General features: G+C 34.6%; 2 protein-coding genes and 1 pseudogene across 6 annotated transcripts; all 3 read right to left on the reverse strand.

Annotated features, from left to right (window-relative positions):
• Positions 1-9,354, reverse strand: LOC149060532 (uncharacterized). The gene is made up of 2 exons (XM_089216139.1): positions 9,269-9,354; positions 1-391 (listed from the first exon to the last, which is right to left on the reverse strand). The coding sequence occupies exons 1-2, from the start codon at positions 9,352-9,354 to the stop codon at positions 271-273; spliced, it is 207 nt and encodes a 68-aa protein (XP_089072265.1). The 3' UTR covers positions 1-270.
• LOC107163899 (uncharacterized) lies at positions 9,351-27,998 on the reverse strand. 5 transcript variants are annotated; one of them, XM_089216108.1, is made up of 7 exons: positions 26,739-27,998; positions 26,405-26,535; positions 25,552-25,690; positions 25,086-25,156; positions 24,082-24,253; positions 15,772-16,196; positions 9,351-14,687 (listed from the first exon to the last, which is right to left on the reverse strand). In XM_089216108.1, the coding sequence occupies exons 6-7, from the start codon at positions 16,088-16,090 to the stop codon at positions 14,248-14,250; spliced, it is 759 nt and encodes a 252-aa protein (XP_089072234.1). In that variant the 5' UTR covers positions 16,091-16,196; positions 24,082-24,253; positions 25,086-25,156; positions 25,552-25,690; positions 26,405-26,535; positions 26,739-27,998; the 3' UTR covers positions 9,351-14,247. The 5 variants fall into 5 exon arrangements, 4 of the variants coding, with proteins under 4 accessions (XP_089072234.1, XP_089072247.1, XP_089072242.1 ...); XM_089216121.1 differs by lacking the exon at positions 26,405-26,535 and having other exon boundaries at positions 9,351-11,869; positions 26,581-27,998; XM_089216116.1 differs by lacking the exons at positions 25,552-25,690; positions 26,405-26,535 and having other exon boundaries at positions 26,756-27,998.
• LOC149060533 (uncharacterized) lies at positions 18,468-20,125 on the reverse strand (annotated as a pseudogene).
• Positions 27,999-28,000: the final 2 nt, after the last annotated feature.

A 28,000-nucleotide genomic window follows, 5' to 3' on the forward strand; every position in this document is an offset into this window, starting at 1 on the left:
CTTGAATTTTATTATTTACAATCAGTTTTCAAACAGGTGCAATTAAGAAACAATTCTAATACGAAATAGGTAAAAATAAAAATAAATAAGCAACCAGCTATTTTATCCAAACATAATAAAATTTTACGGTACCTACCTAGTTTATACTTGTCAATTTCTATACATATTAAATTTGGAAAAAACTTAAAAATAATAAATATGTTAATAAAAAAATAAAATTGGTACACGAAAATGAGTCGTTTTTTTTACGTATATCTTCATTAAAAAAATTCATCGAAAATGAATAAAAAAACGTTTTGCATCATTTCGTAATTGAGTCATTAAATGATTAAATTCACCTAAACCTTTTCTTTGGCTATTAATTTCATGAACCCATTTTCGTCTTATATGTCTGTTTTCGCCACAACCGCTCCTGCCATGAGGTTGGCGTCTGCGACTTGCACCTAAATTGGAAAGCTGCTAAGGGATAGTGAACATAATATATAGTATACGATTGAAAAATAGAACAATATCTTTTTATAAGACCTCTGAATATATATATATTAATTATGCTAATATGAAACATTTACCCACCAGTGATGGCCAATCTACTGGGAGATAATACATAAAAATATAGCAAATGCTGAGTTAATACAAATAATATAATAAAAAGGGAAAGACAACTGATCGTACAATAAATAATACATAAAAGGGGAAGGATAATCTCCGGACCGAACTGGACTGGATGACGAGCTGCCACACACGCTGCGAGCTGCACTTGATGTAGTAACAGGAAGATCACCACGTACCGAACTGGAATGGATGACGAATTGCCAAACAGGATGCGAGCGGCATTTGTCGTAATAAGAATAGGATCTTCTGATAGTGAACAATATCACACGATATAAAAAGTGAATATTAAAAGGTCTTTAAAAATGCTGAGCTGCAATGCGTTTTTACGAACGGTAAAACAAGAATACCAAACTACTCGACGCCATGTGTCCACACACACACACACACCAATATAGCGGGACCCGGCCGCTGTCCGAGCTGTAACGTGGGAGAGTGGAGGTAGCGTCCTCACCCAGTATGACCAACCTCACATATGCTGAGCTAGCAGGGTGGTCTTACTTCGTGAACAAACATACTCCCCCTTGAGATACATAGGGGTGTATCTCAACATGATCTTCGAGCTTACTGGCATGATGGCGGAACGGCGATCTACCGGAACTGGAGTTGTCTGCAGAGCTCGCGCAGAGCAACGTTGCAACGACTTCGAGGACAGAGCTGGCCTTGTTGTCTTTAACCGAACTGGAGCATCAATGACGACGATTGAGATTATCTAGTCTTCGGGAAGAATACATTTTTTTTTAATAATAATAATGACCAGTTGCCAAAAAAAAAAAATACAATTGATAAAGATATAACAAATAAAATAGTTATATGATTAAATTTCATACAACAACACAGAACAAAAAATTAAAGAATGTATCATAATAATAAAAATAATAAACTAACCCTTGCAAGCCACCCCGTTAGATGAAGTCACAGAGCCACACCCACAGCAGCAGCGGCTCGGCGGTAGCACTTCGCAACTAACGCAATGGTCATACGAGCAAGCAAGGAATATAGGAAATATGAATGTTAGTTAAGGCGGATCTTGCCGTGGGGATAAAATTAATGAACAGTTAATATGTCAAGCATGAAAATAATTATAATAATAACAAATAACTAACATAATATAAAATATATAATCTTATTAGTATATTATTGCGTAGGAAGAGGAACTATCTTCACAACTGGTCTTGTGATAAGACCTTGGTTGGTGAGCAGCCTAACTACTTGCACGACCCCATCTGGGCCTGGGAGGAGCTCCTGAATCCTGCCTAACTTCCACACTAGTGGAGAGGATAAATTATCTTTAATAACAACTAAGTCACCTAGCTTAACATTTTCTTGGCCCTTTACCCAACGAGCCTTAATTTGTAGGGTATTTAAATATTCATTGGACCACCTGCGCCAAAAGGACTGAGACAACTGCTGGAGGAGCTTCCAACGATTTTTGAGGCTTAACGAACTGTCAAGGACTTCTGCCTCAGGTACCGCACATAACGGTCTACCAATAAGAAAATGACCCGGGGTGAGACACCAAATCATTTGGATCATTAGACGAAGCGGTAAGGGGTCTGGACAGACTCTATCCTACAAAGAACAGTGGAAAACTCCTCTAATGATAACACCTGATTGCCTAACACACGAACTAACAACGACTTGGTCGATCGGACCGCAGCCTCCCAGAGTCCGCCAAAGTGGGGTGCACTCGGAGGATTGAAATGCCATTTACAAACAAACTTGGAGCTGAGCTGCTCTTGAGTTTTAGGATTGTTAACCAGATCAAACAATTTCTTGGAAGCTCCCACGAAATTGGTGCCACAATCCGAATACACAGATGAGGGCATCCCTCTCCGAGCAACAAAACGATTAAAAGCCGCTAAAAAGGCTTCAGATGTCAAATCGGAGACAATCTCAAGGTGAACGGCCTTTACACTCATGCAAACAAATACAGATATATAGACTTTATACTGTCTTGCCTTACGCAAACTTGTTTCTCTCATAAATAATGGTCCAGCATAATCGATCCCTACCCGAGAGAAAGGGGGACATGGCTGGACTCGACAATCCGGCAAATCCGACATGATCGGCTGTGGATTGTGAGCGGACAATCTCACACACCTAGTACATTCACTAATAGCCTTACGAATAACTTGGCGCTCACCTATAATCCAGAACTGCCTACAAATCAAGGCGGAAATAAGGCGAGGACCGGCGTGGCATGCATAAGAATGCCAATGCCTAGCTATCAGTAGCGGCAAAAACGACAATTTCGACAGTAATATTGGGAACTTGCGTCGATCTGACAGCAATGAATGACGCAACCGTCCTCCGACTCGTATAATACCCGAACTGTCAATAAATGGCGACAAACGAGCTAACAGTCTAGAAGAGACAGTCTTACCAGAAGATAATTCAGACATCAATGTTTTTAGAAATAAACCCTGAGAACACTTAACTACCACCATAAGAGCATCATTATATTCCTGGTAAGACAGGAATTTAAGATTTAGTGGTCTCTTAAGGCATGCTCTAACGAAGCGACGAAGACGTATTATAATTCTTAACATACGGTTGAATGAGGAAAACCTGGAAAACCATTCCGGATGCTCCCCCGTGGTTTCCACCACGCATGAAGTGAAAGCTTTCACTTCGGGCAATTGATCCGCGGGAATTAGACTGCTTTCCTGAGACCAACCTTCATCGAGCTGACGAAGGAAGGTAGGGCCCTGCCAATAGAGCTCAAACTGAGCTAGCTCGGATGGACGAAGACCCCTGGATGCACAGTCTGCAGGATTCAAGTTTGACCTAACATGAAACTAACGACAGGAAGGTAATAGCTGATGAATATTATGAAGTCGATTAGACACAAACACCTTATATTCCACTTGTGGGTTATTCAGCCAAGATAACACTACAGAGGAATCAGACCAAGCATAAATATTCCGAATCCTAACTTGAGAAGACAGAATATCCGACATTCGATGGAGCCAACGGGCGAGCAGCCCCGCTGCGCACAACTCAAGTCTAGGGATTGACATCGACTTGGTTGGAGCTAACTTAGTTTTACAACCTAATAATCGCACTGAGACAACATCAGAGCTGTCTGTCACTCGAAGATATACAACAGCGGCATAACCCTTGACAGAAGCATCACAAAATCCACATAATTCATAACAACAATCCGGTGTTACGCCAATAAATCTTGGAACATGAATAGACGATAACTGAGGAAGTTCAGAGACGAAAGATGACCAACTTGTCTCAATGTCTAGGGGAAGACGCTCGTCCCACGAAATACCCGCCTGCCAAGCACATTGTAACTGATGCTTTGCATAAAAAATCACCGGAGACAAGAGGCCGAGCGGATCAAAAATCCGAGCGATCATTGACAACATCGCACGTTTGGAAGATATGAACTTGGTCGAACTAACATTGTAATTAAAGGTGTCTTCAGCTGGATTCCACTTCAAACCCAGAACTTGAATTTGAAGTGTCTTGTCATCATTGAAGGGAAGGGGTCCAATTGCCTGGTCTTCGAGCGGAATATTATCCAAAAGCTGAGGTATATTACTCGCCCACTTCTTCAATTCTAGTCCGAACTGACTGAGAACGTAAATAAGATCATACTGGAGGTCTTGTGCTTCCTCTGTTGTGTTCGCACCAGTACATATATCGTCCATGTAAGTCTGGGTCAAAAGAGCTGCTTGGACTCGAGGGTACTTTTTAGCATAGACCGTAGCTATCTCCCGAAGAACCCTTAACGCCAAGAAAGGTGCAGTGCTAACACCGTAGGTAACGGTATTCAACTCGTACTCTCGTATTTTCTCTTGCGACGAGTCTCTCCACAAGATGTGCTGGAACTGGCAGTACTTGGGATCTACAAGGATTTGCCTATACATCTTGCAAATATCAGCGGTGAACACAACTCGATGACATCGAAAACGAAGTAGTATATCTACAATATCTTGTTGGAGCTTGGGACCCACAAATAACGCTTCATTGAGAGAAGTTCCACACGAAGGTCGAGCTGACGCATCGAAAACTACTCTCAACTTTATTTCATCACCCACCATCTTATGTACTGCATGATGCGGAATGAAATAAGCCCCTGGAGACTGAGCTAAAGACATATGACCGAGAGTCTCATATTCCATCATGAATTGCTTATATGCTAGGTACAACGGTTGATCCTGAGCTAGCTTGCGCTCCAGACGCTCAAAGCGTGAGACTGCCATCTGACGACAACCTTGGAACGTGGGTGGCGGCGATACGCGAAACGGTAGTGGAACAACGAACCTACCGAATTCGTCGCGATAGCTCTCCCTAGCAAAGATATCCTCACACTTCCCCTCGTCAGTGAATGATGATGGAGCTTCATCAGGTTCCTCGACTTGCCAAAACCTTTCCATCATCGACTCGATGGAAGTGGTAAGTGATGAGATAACAAAGGACTGAGGAGGTACAGCAAATAATTGTTGATCAAGTGGTCCGAGAATAATCCAACCGAAACTCGTGTCGAAAGCCGTGGGTAACCCTGGACCCAGACTTTGACGTTTATGACGTAGGACTTGCGGAAACACATCAGCACCTAATAACAACTCAATCGGAGCTGGAGAGTCGAAATTAGGGTCGGCCAACGACAGGTGGGAACATCTGTCCCGAACAGTACTAGGTAATGGGATTGACGGCATAGAACTGGTGATGGTGGGTAAGGTCCAAGCGGGTAACTCCAACGACCTCTGATCTGTCGCTGAATGGATAGAGAGTTGAACCCTCCCATCTACAGATTGGACCAACTGTCCTGCCAGACCTGCCACCGGAACTGTCCATCTTTCACGATGCAAGCCTAACCGTTTAACACAATCAGACGTAATAATACTAATCTGAGAACCTGGATCAATTAACGCCCTTACTGGTTGAAGGCAACCAGCTAAGTCACGAACATTAACGGATGCTGTACCCAATAGAACCGATCTGGAACGTTGTGAGCTAACTAAGGATACAGCAGACTGCTTGACTGGATTAACCTTGGCATGCGAATTGTCTCGATGTAGCAATTGATTGTGACGACCATGACAGAGGGAGCACGAAGACTTGCATTTGTTAGCCCAGTGATTATTGGCAAAACATATCATACATAAGCGATGACTGCTTACTAAAGCATACCTGTCATCAATGGACAGTTCTTTGAACTTGGAACATGTCGACAATTTATGGCTACTACCACATTGCTCACACCTGTGAGGTTCTGTAGAGGGTTTCTGGGACACTAGCGCAACTGGAGGAACAGAAGAACTACGAGAAGATTTCGAGCTAGCAGCGACTATTTTGTTATTCCCGAACTTGGGTCTACTAATTTGGTTTTTATGCTGGGGCTTATTAACTGTGGGAGTCATGGATGTACCAGCATTCTCCAACACCTCGACCCGATCCTTGACGAAGTCTAGCAGACTATCGATCGTAGGAAAATCCAAAGTGTTGTCCTGTTCAAACAAACGGCGACTAGTGGCAGGCAAACATCGAACAGCGATTGCGAATAACAAAAAGGAACCCAGATCGGAGATGTTCAGAGATCTTAGCAAGGCTACATTTTCACCGAACTTGTTGAGAAAAGCAATTAGCGCAGTTGGAGATTCCTGTTGGTGACTATCAGCATTGAGCATCTCCGACACCAACGTAGTTGCTAATTGGCGAGGTTTGTCATAACGGTTAACCAGAGCTGACCAAGCTAGGCCATATGTAGCATCGGAAACCGTGATGCCTTTCACAACATCAGTGGGTCCTGCCTGCAAGCAGCCCAACAAATAATAGAACTTTTCAATATTAGTCAGATGGGCCTTTTGATCTACTAATGTAACAAAGCGATCTCTAAAATCGGGCCAATTCTGAAGACGCCCATCGAACGTGGGCAACGGAATTTCCGGCAATCGAATATTAGACCCAGATGGAGCGAGATTGGTAATAAGTGGACCCACCTGAGCTGACGGGTTCAACACCGACTCCACTTCGGGAGCAGCCTGATCAATCGTGGACTTTTCGGGTTGGCTAACTTCACTAGCCGCCACACTACCGGAACGATATTGCTGTGCTAACGACTTCGCGCTGATGACAGTACTACGTACTTCTAATTCGACGTTGTTAGAAAATTCGTTATCGGTGCCTAACTCGATCATAGCCTCTAACATCGTATCATTTTCTAAAGTGAACTTCGACCAATATTCTTCCAAGTCATTTGCAGCTATTAGAAATTTAGAAATGGATGAACTATCCGTGGAAGCGTTAAGACCCAGAGTATAAATTGCCTCGATCTGACTGGCGGCAGCGTCGCGACGAACGGAAGCTCGCTGCTTATTACGTGTGAGTCGTTCGCGATCGGCCATTTTGATGAGATAAAGGAAAACTCGACAAGGGAACGAATAGAACCACTATAAATAATAGAACCGTAATAGACGATGATAAACGAACAACAATCCTCAACTATGAGCAAAGAGAAAATTTAAATTTAGAAATATAAAAAAAAAACTCTGTTAAAAAAGAGTGCTGAGCTGAACTCTAATTTTAAACACTACTAATTTTACTCCTATTAAAATACAACAAGAAGAAAAATAAATAAATAAATAAAAATAAAAAACTTATAAATTACCAAACAAGAACAAACTAGTTACAATATTGTAGAACAGAAATATTGAATTTGACACCAATTAATTATAATAAAGTAATAGTAAGATAAATCAAACTGATTAGAGTTAAATAAAAAATAACTTACAATATACAAAACAAGATATAAAATAATTAAAATAGTATAGAAAAGGAGTATCGAGCCTAACCCCAACCTAAGCTTTAACAATAAACCATGAACTCACTGAGGTTCAAAATATGAGCTTATAAATTAATAAAGTAAAATATAAAATAATAACCAAGATATAGGATAATATGAAAAGGTAACTCTGAACTAAGGAACCAACTATTAACTAATTATAGTGAATAAAACCAAAATAAAATTATATGATTTCAATAAAGTTAATAAATATCAATTATAATAGCTTCAATAAGTAATGATCAAAATACAATTAATTAATTTAATTAACTTGAGAAAGAAAACTATCTTAATACCGTTATAACATTTATTGATCACCTAATGGCATGATAAAATATAAACTTACAATACCTAATACCATAAAAAGAACCAGTTAACAAAATAAAAATGATAAATGAATAATGAATTATCATTCATTAACATATAACCGTGGTATACTAAAGGGAACACCCAAAGGCAACACACTAGTTAAACATAGACTAAATATCATGTAAAACAAAACCCTTAAATAAGGAAACTGAACGTTAACAACTGTAATAATTAAATACACAATAAGTATAACAAAAATAATAATAGCAATAAAATACCAATAAAATATCTTATGTACTCACCACCTCATATTATTTAAATACAAAATACTTATAATGTAATAATATGTAAAATATAAACTCAGCACTTAGGAAGGTACCATAAAAGGCACGAGCTGTGCTTAAATACAATCTAAAAAATGATACCAATACTAATAATACTAACAACCCAGGCAATTAACTAATTTATATTAATAATAAAATTATAGGTGTACTACTAATATGAACTGACAGGGCACCTGACTACCTGACTTATGTTAGCTATTCCTATGGAGGGAACTAAGACTATAACAATATCATATGTATAGGAATAAATATAAAGGAAGTAGCTAAACTCGTATGACAAAATAATAATATTCACTGTACCTTCAATCCAAAGAAGATGCTGCACGTTAACTAAAAACCACGCTCTGCTACCAATGTTTTCGCCACAACCGCTCCTGCCATGAGGTTGGCGTCTGCGACTTGCACCTAAATTGGAAAGCTGCTAAGGGATAGTGAACATAATATATAGTATACGATTGAAAAATAGAACAATATCTTTTTATAAGACCTCTGAATATATATATATTAATTATGCTAATATGAAACATTTACCCACCAGTGATGGCCAATCTACTGGGAGATAATACATAAAAATATAGCAAATGCTGAGTTAATACAAATAATATAATAAAAAGGGGAAGACAACTGATCGTACAATAAATAATACATAAAAGGGGAAGGATAATCTCCGGACCGAACTGGACTGGATGCCGAGCTGCCACACACGCTGCGAGCTGCACTTGATGTAGTAACAGGAAGATTACCACGTACCGAACTGGATTAAATAACGAACTGCCAAACAGGAGGCGAGCGGCCTTTGTCGTAATAAGAATAGAATCTTCTGATGGATAACAATATCACACGATATAAAAGGTGAATATTATATAACATTATATAATAAAAATGCTGAACTGCCATGCGCTTTTTACGAACGGTAAAAACAAGAATAATACAAAACTCGACGCCATGTGTCCACACACACACACACACACACCAATACAGCGGGACCCGGCCGCTGTCCGAACTGGAACGGGGGGAGAGTGGAAGTAGCGTTCTCACCCAGTATGACCAACTTCACATATGCTAAGCTAGCAGGGCGGTCTTACTTCGTGCACAAACAATGTCTAAATTAAATATTACATGGTTTTTTTTATTATTTGTCATTGTAACAGCCCAAACTATATTTTGAAACAATTGTAGTTAATATATTATAAGCATATGGTACCTTTTTTGTTCTTCATCATTCTTTACAGCTGCTAACAGTAATAAATCTTCTTCATCTGAACTTGAGTTTTCATAATATATATCCATGGTATAGTTAAAATTTAAAAAAAATATAGCAATTTGTTGTTTTGTACTTTAAAATATTAATATTAGATATTAATAGTATAGATGCTATACTATTATATAAAATTGTAAGGGTTTTTCTTAGACTGCGCTAACCGAGAAAACTACTGAACCGATTTGGCAGAAACCCGACGCTTTGCTGAAGATTTTAGTACCACTTCTGTCAATAAATAAAAAAGTATTGAGTTCATAAAAAATCGAAAACAGAATCACAGTAGTTGCGCCCTCTTTCGGCCAAAAACTATACTAAATATTTTTAGTTGTTATGGTTGCAGATCCAAAGAGTATGAGTTGTTCTTATATAAAATGGAAACATATGGTAAACTTATTGTATGACATATAGTTACTATTGGTTACTGATTCATTGAAACCGAATACTATGTTTGTTTTTTTTCATATTATTATTATTATAAATGTGCCATAAATCTTTTTGTTAAATAGTTTGTGCTTAGTTTGATAAAATATACTTATTTTTACTTATCATGCCGAGAGCATCAAGAGCACGCATTGGAAGAAGAACTGCCAATGCAACTCGAATGTATAACAGAATTCAACAAGATATCACACCAGTACGTTCTCGAACATTTGCACAGGAGCAACGTAACGCTTTGAGTATGAAATCAGCGTTTAATTATCAATCCGAGATTTATTATTTAAATATTAAAACGCTTCAAATAGGACCAATGACTATACAGGGGGATTCTTTTATCAAACAACACTCATTATTTCAAAAACTATTGACTTTTTTCAAATTTTATTTTTTTCAAAATTGTAGATCCATCTTGTTCTATAACTATATATTTCTTAAATATTTTCACCCTTATATTTATCAGGTAAACCATTATCAACTTTTGATTTTTAAATGACAACCTTACTTAAAATTTCATAAACTAAAAAGGCTATTTTTTCAATGAAGTTACTATTAGGAATAAGTATTATGTATTATTGGCACAAATGGGTTTTATTATTCGCAATATTTATCGATATCAGTGAATAAGGGCAGTTTGTGTTTGGACGAATTGCTTTTTTACGCGTATAATAAAAGTAATGTGTTTGGGTGAGTTAACCGAGTTTCTTATAATGTGTTTGGGAGAGACAATATATTTTTTTTATTCCTGAATTTTGTGATCGGGATTATCATTTTTCGTATTTTGTTTATCATTTATCTTTAGATTGGACATAATTAGTGAGTGAAGGTCGTGGTTCAACGTAGTACTGATGGGATTCAATATTATTAAACAAGTGATTGACGTGCAGTGCGGTGCGACACAATATAAAAGATAAAATTGTAATGATTATAAGATAAAACAAAAAACAAATATATTTTTCAATTTTAATTATATTTTAACTTCATTTTTAAAAAATCTTAATCATTTCAATTTTTAATTACACGCGCACACACATAAATAAACAATCCATTTTTAATCATACCCGTGGAATTCACGGACAGTCCCAAGTCTGTCAAAATAAGAGGGAAAATGGATTGATAACATACAGCATCACAGGGTATTCAAAATAAATAGTAAAAAATGGTCGCCCAAACTCATCATGACGCCCCTGAATAGAGCTATCCGTTTTCGTCTCATCGAGTATTTGGTATGGCCATTGTCCATAAAAGTAACTGTACTACTACCAGCTATGTAAAGATTAAGATATGTACAAAATGCATAGATTCAAGATTGTCTGCATTCGTCAAATTTATTTTTTTAATATTTACTAGTTAGTATTTATATTTAATTGTGTGGTATATTTTTGTAGGTATTGCTTTTCTACATAAATTAAATGCCATTTTACATTTTAAATGCTGTTTATTAATTATATCGCCTTTAAATCCGAACCCTATTCAATATTCATAGGTAATGAATAATGATTATTGATTAATATTATGTCACATTTGCATTAGGTAAATATTATATGACATCACGACTATAAATGATAAATAGAAGAAAATCCACGGTTTAAGATAATTATCATCGAATATTAGTACTATTATATTCTGATAGTGTAAAACTGTAAAGTAAACATGTGATTCGTCATAGGTATTAGGTATGTGAAAAATAGAAAGTAGCAGTTAGAGTAGCAATCACTGTTATTTTTTTTTATCACAGTGTGATAAAAAATGTTCACAGTTTAACATCACTACTTATCCGGACAATTGTGAGACTCGACCTGAAAAGCGTGGCCTAAGTAGGCGCGCTAGGGAGTCGTCTCTGAGAAGGGCGATTTTAATCGCGGCGTTCAGTTGCCGGACGATATGATTTTTTTTTTTCAAATTGGACTGCTGTGGTGCGGCAGACTTGTCGAACAGTCGATGATCAAGATTCAAGATGGACGCTGGATAGCTGCGATATCGTAGTCTTGTCAGAATCGCCATACGATATGAAACTTGAATCGCTGTAATGCAGCGGTATCGTATGGATGCGAGTTCTTGATTGCCATGGAGCGGTGAAGTCATTGGATAGTTCGGAATCTCTGGTGTCTGGAACGGAGATAGTTTTTGACAGGTTGAAGATTTGAAAATGAACTGACTTTGTCTTCGAAATGTGCCGGTATACAGGGTGTCCCGTGAGGATTTACCCATTGCGATATCTCCCGAAATAATGGTGATATCGAAATTCTGGTTTTGTAATAATACTCACAGAAATAAGAACTGCAATTATTTCATATTTTAATGTTTTGGTAAAAAAGTTAAAAAATATATTTTTTTATTTAATTATTTCAAAAAAAATTAAAGATGGCCATTTTGTTGAGTTTATTTTTCTGAAAATATTGACGTTTCAAAATTTTTATTTCATTAATTTCCTGATTTCTAATATTTTTTTTAGTTTCGAGAAAAATTGTGAATTATTACCACCGTAATGTTATCAAACATGTGACCCGTCGCGCCGCGCGCATTTCCATACGGCCGCCCAAATATTTTCTTTGTTCCTAATAGGTAGTTATAAATTTATAATCATATTTTATTTCTTCAAAACTAGAAAAAATCAGGAAATTAATGAAAATAAAATGTTGAAACGTCAATACTTTTAGAAAAATAAACTCTACAAAATGGCCATCTTTAATTTTTTTGGAAATAATTAAATAAAAAAATATATTTCTTAAATTTTTTACAAAAACATTAAAATAAATTTAAAAATGAAGTAATTGTAGTTCATATCCCTATGAATCTTATTATAAAACCAGAATTTTGATGTCTCCATTATTTCGTAAGATATCGCAATGGGTAAATCCTTGCTTTGCTTAATGGACGACCAATGGTCTTTTCTATACCAGGCATAGTGCCTTTACTAGTAGTGGAGATTTTAGTAATGGCTTTTGTGATTTAGGAGATTAAGAGGGTGGGTTTACTGAAACCCAGTTTATGGGACGAGTTTTTGGATTTTTGTAGGTTCGAGTGGGTGAGGGCTGTTCTTCTAGTCCAAGTTGTCGTATGTGCTTAAATCTATGTTTTTGTGAAAGAATGAGGTGGCTTGGGAGTGGATTTGTGATTTGATTTGTTTTAAATTTGTGGTGGAGAGAGTGACTCTATTTTTTACGTACTTTGGAGTGCCCAGTATCGTTCTCAAACCAATAGTCTGTACGGCTTCAATCTTTTTCCATTGAGATTTGGTGATTTGGGGCCCAGGCAGCGCCTTCATACGTAAGTATTGGATTTATATACATTTTGAATATGTTTATCCGATTTCTTGTTGGGATAGGGCTTCGTTTGTTTAAGATCGGGAATAGTATGCCACGGGTTTTTGTTGCCTTTTGGGTTATGTTTTGAATATGCTGGCAAAAATTTTGTGTGCGGCCAATGGTGACTCCTAGATATTTGACGTGAGTAGACCAGGGTATAGGAGTGTTGTTGATAGATAGTTGAGGTAGGTGTTTGGTTCGTTTACGGCTGAACAGGATGGCGATGGTTTTGGTCGCATTTATTCGAAGGCACCATTTTTCAAACCATTCAGATGCCACACGTAGTTTTCTTTCAAGCTGTATCCGAGCAAAGTTTGGGTTGTGGTTGGAGGAGTAGAACATTGTGTCATCAGCAAAGAGAGCGACGGAAGCCCTTGCGAGGACAGGGATGTCGTTTGTGTAAATGAGGTATAGTGTTGGTGCTAGGCAAGATCCTTGGGGAACACCTGCGAGGAGATTTGGTCTTCAATGCGGACGCAGAAAGAGCGGTTTGATAGGAATGATGAGATTGTCTTAATGATCCATGGTGGGATGTTTAATGTTGACATCTTATATATATGAGACCATCATGCCAGACCCGGTCAAATGCTTTCTCAACGTCCAGAAAAACAGAAGCTGTGTGGATATTGCTGTTGAGGTTGTTGCAGATGTGATCTATAAATTTTACCAGTTGTTGGGTTGTAGATTGCTCGCGTCGGAAGGCAAATTGTTCCGGTCTGATTTTGTCGGTCAGGTGTTTTTGAAGCTCGGAGAGGACGACTTTTTCGTAGATTTTTGAGATGGAAGAGAGTAGAGCGATTTGACTGTAGCTGTCCGGTTTCAGAAGGTCTTTTCCCGGTTTGGGGATGGAGATTATCGTGGCTCTCTTCCAGGCCGTTGGGAAGTAGCACAGCTTGAGGCAGCCGTTAACCTGGTTAGTGTCAGGACCATATTTTTAGGTAGCAGTCGTAGAGCGGTGTTGGTGATCGTGTCCACGCCAGGAACTTTATTTTTTGGGAGTTTTGATAACAGTATGCAATTCGGCCAGGGGATGAAAACGTATTGTGGCTTGGAGACTCGATGGAGCTATATTGAGTATATTCTGCGACTTCAGGAAGAAACTTCCTAGGGTTGGGTGTAAATTGAAGTGCAAGAGAGTCTGCAATAGGCTGGGCGTTTATGTAGTAGATTTTTATTTAGTTAATAAACCGAGCCGTCATTGTGATTTAGGGTATCGAGAAACAAGTCCCATTCGTCTTGTATATGGGTAGACAGCATAGTTCTGATAAATTTGATTTTGGAATTTAAGCGAAGTTTGATTGCAGGGTCTCTGTAGAGCTGCCATTCCCGACGAAGGCGATTTTTTGAGTTGATTTCTTCGGTGATGTATGAGGGCAGAGCTTTGAATCTGTGTTTCGGATTCATCACAGAGAAGCTCGACAAGATTGCAGAGTGGACGGAGGAAGTGAAATCGTCAATGGCATTGTCGATATCTGAGGTATTGGCAGTGCTAGGATTTACATCCACTGGTTTATTTGCAAGGATGTCGGTGTATTTGCGCCAGTTGATGAAGCATTTAGCTGGTGGAGGATTGGAGGCGATTGGAGTTCCATGCACTCCGAGAAGTACCGGGTTGTGATCTGACAAAAGATAATTTAAGTTGGTTACCGTGACTGGAAGAGGCACTTTTGTGAGGGCGATATCAAGCACATCAGGCCGGTAAGATAGTTAAGGATGGTGAGTCGGAGAAGTAGGGGCAATCACAAATATTCATAACTATTTGTTAGAATATTGCCTTTGGGTCGTCAACCGTTGAGATGTCTGAGAGGAGCTTGGTCAGAAGAGTGATGATTGAGTTAATGTTGATTTCTGGCTTATTTTTTGTTGCTGTTGCGTAATCGGGATGTTTTCCAGCGGAACTAACTGGTGCTATTGGTTCGAAATTAGGTTGTTGAGGGGACTGGGTCTGAGTGATCTGTGCTGGTAAGGGTTTCGTTAGGTTTGATTTGGAAAGTGAATTTGTGGCTTGAGTATAAGACGGACATCCACGGTAGTTCGCTGTATGGGGTCCATTGCAGTTTGCGCATGTAGGAGTTTGGTCACGGGTTTTTTGGCAGTCGCTAGTGTGGTGGAAACCAGCGCATTTTACGCAGCGTGGATGGTTACCACAGTTTTGTGAGCCATGGCCGAAACGTTGGCAGGTGTGACATTGGGATGGACCAGTTTTCCTGTAATGCTCAACTACTATTTTAAGGTAGAAAAGTTCGGTGAGTTCGAAGATATTCTTTGATTGGGTGCCAGTGAGGATAACAAGACAGATAGGTATAGGCTTGTCTGCCGTATAGAATCGTCGGGTCATTTGCACTTCGAAATTGTGGGCAATCAGTTCATTCGTGAGGTCGTCGTCGGAGATTTCTGCGGGTATGCCTTTGAGGACTACTTTAAGCTGGCGGTCAGCGGCAAGGGTATGAGTATGAAAACCGATATTATTTGTCAGAAGTATTTTTTGGATTTGACGGAATTGAGTGACGTTAGAAGATTTCAAGTAAATTTTACCATCGGCCGATGATTTAGCGCTTATGCCAACCGAGTCGGCTTCCGGGTTTTGAAAGATTAGTGGTGCAGCGTTTCGCCACAGGGACGCAGGTATAATGATTGGTGGTGGCAACGGAATTTTCGGTTTATCAGATTGGGTAGCAATATTAAAATTTGTAGTATTCATACCTGATTTCGGCGACGGAGAAGAAACGATGTCCAAATTCTTGCTGCCGAGTTGTGAATTTGAGTCAGAAGAAACATATGAATCGCCCGAGAGCGAATCGGTGTCGGAAGGTTCAGTAGAGGTCGATTCAGGACGTTGTTGAGGCGTTGGAGGAGAGGCCGTATTGCAGACTTTCTTGTAGTTGCTGAGAGAAGGGGTTCCTTTTCTTTTGGAACCGGCTCTGCGGTCGCCCATGATTTTCTGGTGTTGATGTAGCACTGTAGAGATGGAACGACGTATGCGCGGAAAGAACACTGGTACACGACTGATGATGTAAATCATGGGTAAATCCTCGCGGGACACCCTGTATATATCCTTTAGGGGATTTGTTGTTGTTCCTGATTGGTTGTGGGTTTTTCAGTATGACGAGTCAACATCACATCGATACCTGGTGGTTGTTATAAGGTTAGTGTGATTTTACATCGTCATACTGCTGATATTTTGTTGTATAGGATCCATTATCTGCTATATGTCAATGGTCCTGAAAAGGACCGTTTAGGTTGTTGCTCCGTTATAAATTATAGTGTAGATCATTATAGTTTATAGTAATTTACTTATTAGTTATTAGTTATTAGTAATTAACGAATACGATTATCCGGACGGCCGCGTTTTAGATGTCTTTATGGTGGTGGACGTATGTGTAGTTTGAAGTATATAGTAACTATGTGACCTAACCTAACCTCTTGTCTTAAGTGACACCAAGGTACTTGACTAAAGGCTGTCAAGGTATGGAATCATTGTAAAATATTAGAGGTAGTAGAGTAGAATAGCAACGTAAGGTAAGTCATATTCAGCTAGAGAGCAGAGAGAATTGACCACTAATAAAATTTAAAGAAGCTATACGTGTTCTGCTGAGCGTTAAAAATTAAGTAAGGCAGAGACAATACATGTGGGTATCACGCCATCTTAAAGAGTACCTATTAATAATTATAAAATTTATTAAGTTTAGTAACTGCTACTTTTTTTTCCTGTTAGAACCGACAGCAGATCTGCTGATCCCTACTACGAGCACCGGATTCTGGAACGCCTACTTATTTGTTTGCATGATGGCCTCAGTCTTGTGTCGTGCTAGTATAAGTCCTTGATCCAGGCATTTATGGCTTCTAATGTTCACCACCCCAGCCAGAGCGTCTGATGTCTGTGCAGCTGCGAGAAGGGCTAAATCCCACTAAACCCTACAAGCTGGACCATTTCCGGCACGTCCATCCTGAGGATGTCGTCATAGAACACGTTCCTTAAAATGGGGCCGGCCTGTTAGTATTCTTCCCTTCAACCGTCCTTATGGTCAGTATACGATTCTCCATGTCAGACTTTAGAATTTTCAATAGATAACAAGGGACCCCTCTCCGTTGAAGAGCCTCATCCACATGATTCCAAGGCGCTGAGTTTAAAACGTGTTTTGAACGCCGAGTGCTACCAAAACGCATAGTTCCTGCTTTTATGCGGGACCATGATTGGCCCAGGTACCCAAATCTAGAACCTTGTTGATCGCGTCCTCGGTAGAGAAACCTCTCCTGAAGCCAAACTGGTTGGCACGGAGTTCATTCATCTTGTCAAGGTCCTCATTTAGCCTTCATAAGAGAATCCTCTCAAACACCTTACCAACAGAATCTAACAAGCAGAGAGGTCGAAAGCTAAACGGGTTTGTGACTGGCTTGTCCGGTCTCTTATGCAGAAGTAGAAGTCTGGTCCGTTTACACCAAACCGGAAAGACTGTTTATAATAAGAATATTTATAATAAATTAATGTTATAATGTAGGTGTTTAATAAATTAAAGATAATATGTTAATATTATATAACATTTATGGAAAAATAATTGATGATTTTAAGCTGTTGCCTGTTAGTATTTAAATTTAGTAAAACTAAATAAATAAATTTCAAATATGTAGCTAGTTCAGTTACGTTACAAGTAGCCAGAATATTTTTACTAGGGGGTCCAAAAATTTATGGCTCTTTTATCATTATTATATTTTGAATCTGGGGGGAGGGTGGCCTTGGGCCAGAGTAAATTAAGGTGGACCCTGCCCACTCTGCCCCCTCCCACCATTGCATACGTGCTCGAATAGCAGTGTAGTACAGACAGTACAGTACCTGCTACAGGCTACAACTAGTAATTATTACAATTCAAAACAACGCATTAAGTTCATGAAAATTTATTATAAAAGTATATCATACAATTTTTTATGAACATTATAAAAATGTTTTGTTTAGTTGCAAACAATGTAAACAGTAGCTTTCAACCGGTAAATATTTGAATAAATTAATTATTATGTTGTATAGGTATTAAAATATTATGCCTGGCTAATCAATGCAATTAGATTTTTTTTATCTTATAGATACACTAGGGTGGCCCTTATTTTAGGATATTGGATTTTTTTCAGTCTTACCCCCTAATTTGGTTCCAATATATATAAAAATTATATTTACAAAATTTCATGTCGATAGGTTAAGTTTAACCCGTGCCCCTGAGTCCTTAAAATTCGAAAGCACGATTTTATTCAAATAACCACGTTTTTTTAAAATGTTTTATTTATTTTCAACTCGTTTCAACTCGTTCATATATAAATATGTGTAGGACATTATTTATAGTAAATTAAATTTTCTATAAATCTTGTTCTATATAGTTTTTTGATTAACATAATATTTTTATATTTAATTAATTATGAAACATACAAGTTTATAAATAATGTGACATTTAAACAATATTATTACAAAACGTAGGTATTATATTATATAACATACATTAAAAAAGAGCATCATTGGTTTGATGGATGAATTAATTTGTTTAATTTTTATATTTTATAGCATACAATTGTTGAAAAAGTTTAAAAATTTGAATATCTGGACCAGACGTAACCGTAAGTTTACTTCAAATGCCGATCTAAGTATAATTTCGTAAATGTGATGCCTGCAAGGAAAGTATAAAATAGTTGTTCCAAGATTATACATGCTCCTTTTAAACGGTCTGTGTTCGAAGCTGTTGTATCGCAACATAGAACTTGTACATGATCGATAAGGCCCCATTCTTCAAGTGCTTGAAACACTGCTTCTGCTTGATTTTGACCAGTTCCAGATATGAGATTAGGTACACTTAACAGTTTTTCGGAATTTTTATATGAAACAATTACTGGTAATCGATCAACAAGCTCTTTACCTGTTAAATCTGGGAGTAGCTTACCATTCCAATGAACAACAACTGGACCTACTTCGGAAGTATTAAATTCTTTTCGAAGTTTATCTGCTCTATCCTTACGTAAGCACTGGCGTATTCGATTAATAGATGTCCGATTTAAAATTAAATCATTTACATGTATACCAAATGCTTCTACAGTAGCTGTTAATATATGAACTGCATCGCGATCACTTATTTTACACCTGTCCAATGCGATTGCAAGTTTCGGTGTTATAAAAATTTCCTTACCTCTACTTTGAAATGTATGAAGATCTAAGAATTCGGATGGTTTGATAGAAATTTACAGTCTTACTTGCTTGTTCAATTTCTCCATAAGCTCTCTTTTTCCATTTTGTAACTGCTTCTAATCGAGTAATTACTCTTTCTTCAGTTTTTTGTAAATTTTTATCTTTACCAAGCATACAACCAATTCTGCCTTTTTTTCTTTGAGATAGTAAGAATTGTCGATCTATTTCTATTTTAATAATATCCAATGCATTCATATGTGCAATATCAAAAAGGTCATCTATCTCATTCACAAAACATTCTTGTTTTATCTTATTTATTTCGGTTTTTCTCGTTGCATGTTTTTGTAAAGTTCTCCATTCTTCGTATAATGATTCCAGCTTCTTAATGTTATTGTATTCTTGTCTTATTGGAATGCGAGCTTTTTGCCAAAATACAACTATTTCTTGGATAACAAGTTTTGCACTTTCGTGTAAGTTGAGTTTTACTTTACGCATATTAAAAAAAAGTACACGTAACGCCTGTCTTTTTGACGGTAATTTACTACCAATAATTTGGTTGCAAGTACTACCAATTAAAAAAATTTTATCTTGCTCACGAAGAATAATATTTGAAGTAGATGTTGAAGCCATGATGAAAATATATGTACAATATTTTGTTTTGCTATCTATCGTGGTCCGCAGTATACTAATCGATCGTCAGATTAAAAACAAATATGTTAGTATTTACTATCAGTTTTATAGAGTAGTCTATTTTTAAAACTGTTTCGAATCATTAAAATATTAAAAGATAATCAAATCAAATAATTAAATTAAAATGCTGTTTGCTTATCTTAGATAAAAAATTCAATCAGTTACAAATGTAATAATATAATGATGTTAGATATTTTGTAATCTTGTGAAATTGTCACATTATTAAATATCGTTTTATACATTTTATAAACTTGTATGATTCATAATTAATTATATATAAAAATATGATGATAATCAAAAAACTATATAGAACAAGAATTATAGAAAATTTAATTTTCTATAAATAATGTCCTACACATATTTATATATGAACGAGTTGAAACGAGATATAAATAAAACATTTTTAAAAAATGTGGTTATTTGAATAAAATCGTGCTTTCGAATTTTAAGGACTCAGGGGCACGGGTTAAACTTAACCTATCGACATGAAATTTTGTAAATATAATTTTTATATATATTGGAACCAAATTAGGGGGTAAGACTGAAAAAAATGTTATAAAAAAAAATCACCTATTTGACGAAGGGCCACCCTAAGGTACACAGTGGAATATAAATCTATGACCTCAATTCATTTGTGCATTTAACTATTTAAGTCATATTTATGAATCCAAGTCTAAAGTCTAAACCTTGGATACTATCTACTGATCAATATTTTTAATAATAATGTTCGTTTGTTTATAATGATCGAACTAAAATATTTGTTCAGTCACTTTATTTAGTACTTTCAGATGACACATGTTAAAATCGACCTCAAGCTGATCTTTGATTAGAATTAATTATAATATAGTACCTATTTATACAAGTATGTAGGTATTTCTACATATTATTGATAATCAGAGTATATTTTAAGTTTTAAGTGCATATTTTCCCAGCCAAATGTCACCAATGGGTAATTTCTAAATTCAAAATATTCATGCTACTATTATAATATCATACTCGTATATACTTATTAGTGTGCTATGTTGTACAGATTGTATTTCAAATTGTAAAATAAAAAAAAGTGCATATTTTGAAGGGTATTTTTACGGGCTGAATAAAATTACTTTAAAATAGTGCCAAAATTTGAAAGCATGTTTGTGCACAATATTTTACTACCTTGTTTGTAAAATAAACAATACATTATGTGTGTGAAGTGGGTATAACCCGAATGCGAACGTTTTACCTTTTTTATAACACGATTGCGAACGAATGTCACTTATCGGATGAATTTGTTTTTTTAGCCGAAAACCGAACGATTGCGAACGTTTTTTTAGGCTACGTTGCCAAGTTTATATTTCAAAATTTATATATTATATATAAATAATACAATGTGACGTTATAACTACGTTACAAACTAAAATACTTAATTTTTTTAAATCAATAAATCTAATAGACCAAATATAATGTTAATATAATGTAAATATAATTATAATTATGTAACAAACGTATCTACAAAAAAAACTGTAACTATAATGGCCTATGAAGCTGGGTTGTAAAAACAAAAAAAAAAACAAAACAAAAATACAATTATACAAAATAATAGGTCATGTTAAAAACAGCGATTGAATAAAAAAATTCGATATTAATGCTAGTAATACTGTTCAATAATGTTTAATAAGTTACAAGCAAATAAATACACAAATAAATTTTAAAAAACTAAAATAGTTGTTCTGTATTTTTTTTTTTATATTTAAATTTTTTAATGTTAATTCAATTCTAGATTTATCTTTTTTGGCCATAGGATTATGTACTTTATTTTAAATAGAATTTATTATTGTCAAAGTGTGTGCCTGCGTTTGTTTTAAAACTGAAAACATTGCGTGTGTTGAATGTTGGGAGTTATAAAACTCACTTAAAATAATATATAATATAAAATCTATTTTATAACATAAATATAATTTACTAACAATGAATCTGGCAACGCTGTACGGAAAAAGGCAGGTAAAAACGTTCGCAATCGTGATACGGAAAAAAGTCCGTTCGCAATCGTATATCACCCGTGTGAAGTTGGGGTAACAAAGCCAGGAGACTATTTCTAGTGATAAGAAACCTTGTGCGTTGTGTTGCATTTCATTTAATTTCAGGGGTGACGTACTATTGCATCGAAACCGTAAATTAGATGTCGCCCTATGCCACAAAATAATTTTTCAAAATTGATTCAAAAGTATATAAATAAATTCTGTTGACGTCAAATAATAATGGAAAGTTAGGTTATAAATTCAAAAATACCACGGTCCACTATAATACATTGTCATCATAATAATATAATGACAAATAAATAATAACGAAAAGTTATAGTTTATAAATTCAAAATCTAATATACGTTGTTAAGTTTTCAGTTTACAATTTACATTAGCTAATAATTAATAAGAGTTTAAAGATGTCATTTGAGTTGAAGTATTTAAAATATCACATTTTACGGAAACAAAGAAACAGGTATGCACTTGATTTTGACAATAAGTCTACGCAAAGAACTACCAAAGGAAATGGGAAAAGAAAAATTTCAGAAATTACTAGCCATAGCCATTTAGAGACAAAAGAAAGTTGGGGGAAAAAAGAGAAACAACCAAAACATCTCCAACCCACCATGTACCGTCCTTTCAAAGCCCTGTCGTTAAAAATCCCAAAGTCTTTGACCACTACAGCAGATGAATATAAAATTTCACCCAAAGTGGTCGATGGTATTAAAATTGTTCTGGTTACAGAATGTGATAATGAGGCTAAATTCACTGTTGACAAGCCTATTAACAACAACGTGTATGTATATGATTTAACAAAGTCATTAGACAATAATTGTTTAATGAAATCAGTTTCGACACCTGGCTTAATGGGACAAATGGGGCTAGGCAAATTGAGTTCGAGATAAGTTTGGTACATTTTGAAAGCGGTAAATTGAGTCCCGGGGAAAAATAGGTAGTAGGTAAGTTGAGTCTCGGAAAAAATAAGGCAGTAGGTAATTTGAGTCCCAAGAAAAAACGATTTATATGCATTTAAAATTTAAAAATGTGCACTGTAAAATTTTTAATTATGATTTGTGAACAATTCATTGACTGCATGTATATGATTTTGAAAATAGCAACATGCATTTTTATTGCATAAAAAATAATTATATAATTAATCAAAATGCATGTTGCTATTTTCAAAATCATATACATGCAGTCAACGAATGTCCACAAATCACAAATAATAATTTTATAGTGCATATTTTTAATTTTTAAATTTTAAATACATATAAATCGTTTTTCCCTGGGACTCAAATTACCTAGCTACTACCTTATTTTTTCTGGGACTCAACTTACCTAGCTACTACCTTATTTTTTCTGTGACTCAACTTACCTACTACTTATTTTTCCCTGGGACTCAATTTACCGAGTTAGTGTCATTTGGGACTCAATTTACCAACCCCGTTATAAATCTTTGTTTCGACGGTCAGTGCAGCAATCAATAGATTTACACAAAAATATGCTCCCTAAAGATTTGACGTACTACAAACCAATGCCAGCAGATACTATATACCGACTGATTATATAGTTGGAAGTTATGGGCACATATTACCTAGTCACCAAAAAATTGACATCTTAGACGACCTGTACTTCCAAGATTTTGATTCATTGTCTGCAAAAAATTGGTTGAATAACTTCGTCATAGATCTCTGTTTGATGTCATATGCTTTTAAGCTGGGCTTAAAAAACATACAGGTTTTATCATTCAACCATGCAAGACAACTGTTTGAAAAAAGAGAAATTGTTAAACAGCATATTAACAAAACTACTTTTACTCAGGATAGTACGGTTATTCTACCATGGTTAGTGCATAGTCATTGGATAGTGGTTGTTTTAAATTTCAAAACCGAAAAGTATTATATCATGGATCTTTTTGAACCATATAACAATGATATTAGATTATCAAAATTTTAAATCAATGTATCCGAAATGCTGAAATCAAAAGTAATTTACGAAAACGACGGAAAAAAATGTCCAACGTTATCACTACGTATTGAATGCCCCTATAAAAACGTTTCACAACAAAATTATGGATATAATTGTGGTGTTTATTTAATACACTACGCATTTAACATTATGGACGGTTCTGAGTTCAGTTTAGAGTTTAATCCTAAAAATTACCGAGAATATTTAAAAAATTATCTCTTAGAAAATTCTGACGACATGACAAACATATGCCTATACTGTTACTGTAGCCGGCACTCAGATAAGTACCGTAGTCTCCCCGAAGATGACTGTATTGAATGGGTATCGTGTTCAGTGTGTTGCCGCTGGATAGCGATAAATTGCATTCCTAAAAAAGACAGATTTGTTAATTATGAAATCAACGATTTCTTCTGTTTATTGTGTCAGAAGTGACGAAACTAAAACAATATATACAAACATTAACTATACAGTTTAGGTAGGTGAATAAGTTTATTGTTCTATTATGATTGATTTATTTTAACAGCAATAGCAGCTATGTTTGGAAAATAACTTTTTGGTTTTAAACCAGTTTAAAACCTTACTAAAGTCATACTAGATAAATAATTGATAATGTCTGGTATGTATGAATGTAAAATAAAAATACCTGAGAACTTATGAATTATTCAATCAGTCACTATAAAAATATGTTATTTGAAACAATAATCTACCTATCTAATAATAATAACATCACAGATTTTAGATAACTTTATAAATTATTAATTGGACGCTAAGAAAATATTTTACACAACACGAGGTACCTGTTAGAAAAAAATAGCTCTGTTTTGTCAAAATGCTATAAAAGATTGTTTTTAATAGTGGGTGAAAAAATACATAGATACAGAGTATGTTAAGTAATAACCACAAAAAAATAACTTTAACAATATTTAAATTACTTTTCATTAAACGGTACAGGATTTAATTAATTTCATTAGCTGATTCAAGCTAGTCTTGTTACAGTAACGTGTAAAATTAGTTAATCCAAACACACATTTACATAGGATTGTAAAATACCAGACATTTAAAAACACTATTTGTAACCACACCAGTTATGCTTTTATTTTAATTCATGCATAACTGACAGTCCGCAGTCTGATATTTAAAAGTGGGACGGCATTTAGTGTTTTGATTTATTTGTATTTAATGTTTAAGAATATAATCACTAGACGTTTCAATAGCAATCAGTCCAATATAAAAGGTACAATCAATATGGTCTTCATGGTTGTTGACCTCTCTAAAAATTTTTGAAATTAAAATGTGACTAGAATGATAATATTTGGAAATTTGTTACATAGATAATCCAAATCAGTATAAAAAAGATATGCATTTCATAGATAAAGTAGTTTCTCACACAGTTATAAGTTATTGGTTACCTACTCCATAATGAAGTAATCAGTTATGTAATTGAGTGGGATTCTAATTAAATTAAATACACTACATATTGCATATCAAGATGAAAATGAAATTATAAAAGTAAATTTTTTCTCATAAGTATTACTTAGCCCTTCCTTGATTGTTTAGAAATTCAAAACACAAGTACTTAGGTCATAAAAATAAAATATAAGTTGAATAATTGATAATGACAAATACAATTAATACACTATTAATTATTATAATATCAACACTTACTAGTTTAAACATTATATGCTTTAGACACACTGAGTTTATGACTGGTTATAGTTCAATATTCATGCTAAAATAGCAGTTGTTATATGTTTTTATTTTTATTTATGTATTGAATCTCTGTTTTTTAGGCTCAGATTTTAAACTAAAATATAAAATATAATTTTTATAAATATAAAGTTAACAGTCATTCCTTGCACCTAAAATTTTAATTTATCATAACCTATATCATTACAAGACACCTACCTATATTACATATTACATTATATTAATATTAATTTTTGATCATTGAGTTTTGAATTGGACAATAAAACAGTTATGTTATATTTAATAAATAAATAATAATAGAATGTAAGTTAAACGATTAACTGTTAATACGGCTATGTCTTAAAGAATTTAATATGGCCAACCGTATAGTATAAATTAAAGTATAGTATGCGGCATCGGGCTTCCCACATTTTATAATAGTGTTTTAAAAAAAAAATATTATTTTATTTTAATTTAATATCTTAAATATATATATTTAAAAAAATAAATAGATTATAAAGAAAAAAATGTATATTTATAAAAAAATTTGAAAAAAAAAATATATAAGCATTTTAAGAATGGTTAGCTAGCCAACATTTTTTTTTTGCACCATTGCTCGTTCAAATCTCTAGTTACCTATTAAATTTGATGAATATATTGGATTTTTTTATCTTTAAAAATGTATTTATTGAATTAAAAAAATCAAGTATCTCATCAAATATTAGTATGAATATAAAATAGTAGTTTCACATTTTTTTAAGTTTAATGAAATGTTTTGTAAAATGTAAAAGCATCTGCGACTGAGCAACTGAGAGTTTTTTAGCTATTTTACCTTTATACTATTGTTCCTCCAACAAGTATGTGGAAAACTCGGTTTCTTAATTAATTTAAATAGAATATTGTTTAATATTTTGGATTTAAACAAGTTTTATATGTCTCCACCAATCAAATTATAATTTTCACCTAAGAAATATAAATGCTTTTTAATTAATCAAAGTAATTTCTTACTAATTTAATGCTGTGGCATGAAGCGAAATAAATTAATAACAATGTTTATTAGTGATATATGTATGAATGTGTTCTGTACTTCTACGTATTGCAATTTGAAATGTGACCAAGCATACTAAATTTATTTATCATTATCACTATAATAATATCGATCGTACGAAAAAATAAGTCAAACCCTTGATATCTATCCAGTTAGGGGAGACGGACAATGGGCCAAATCAAATTAGCCGAATACCAAAGAGCCGACTCCATTCAGCCAAATTTCATCCAGCCGAAATAATTGAGAGCCAGAATTTCTTTTAGCTGCCAAAGGGCTGCATTTATAATATAAATAAATAAATAAATACATTTTTTATAATTATGTATAATATATACAGTATTAATGTATTAAAATATATATAATAATAGGTATGTGTATAAAATAATAAATATAAATGTTGATAAATAAAAAATTTAAATATTTATATTGTAAGAAATTCTTTAAAAAAATTGATAATATTTCTATTATTTTATTCTTCAATAACATTTTGTGTTTGAAGTTGTCGTTTTATATTTGCTAATTTAGGTTTTGGTCTTTGATTTCCAGATACAATCAATTAAATTTGACCTATAAATATGAATTATTCCTTACTTGAAATACATTTTTTAAGAATAAAAATTAGTAAAATATTTATCTAAAGAATTTTGTTGTTTTTTACACGTTCCAATGATTAAACATTAAACAATAAATTCCAACGTGGTCAGTGCCTACCAAAATTTTTCAACACTTGTGCCAAGACTCTTCATTTTGGACATAAGTAACAAATATAAAACGGAAACTTCAAATACAAAATGTTATTGAAGAATAAAATAATAGAAATATTATCAATTTTTAATAGAAATGTTATCGATGATTTTTTAAAGGAATTACCTACAATTCAAATTTGAAAATATTTTATATTATTTTATACACACATTATTATTATACATATTATAAGCAACTTATAAACAATCGTTTTATATATTTTTCAATATTATAAATTCAGCTCTATGCCGGCTGTATGAAATTTGACTCTCAGTTATGTCAGCTGGATGAAATTCGGCCAAATGGATTCGGCTCTTCGGTATTTGGCCTTATGTACCACACGTCCACACCTCCAATTAGACGTTTGATGATTGTCAATAGATTAAGATTTACTAAATAGTAAATAATTAGTATAATATGATAACAATACGTGGTAATTTAATATTTCTAATAATTTGTTGTTTTATAAATAAGTAAAAATTTAAAAATTGAAAACTGTTTACGGCGTTTACGCCTCCATAATATAATACTTTAATAATGATAACGAAATGATGGGCTGGCAGCTGATGGAATGGATGTCAGAAACGTTTTAATCATTATCGTTTTCGTATGTTGTCGTTCATTCGTCGCCGCAGT

This window comes from Diuraphis noxia, unplaced genomic scaffold (assembly GCF_037042655.1).
Source record: "Diuraphis noxia isolate RWA-SAM2 unplaced genomic scaffold, SU_Dnox_SAM2 contig0001, whole genome shotgun sequence".
NCBI lineage: Eukaryota > Metazoa > Arthropoda > Insecta > Hemiptera > Aphididae > Diuraphis > Diuraphis noxia.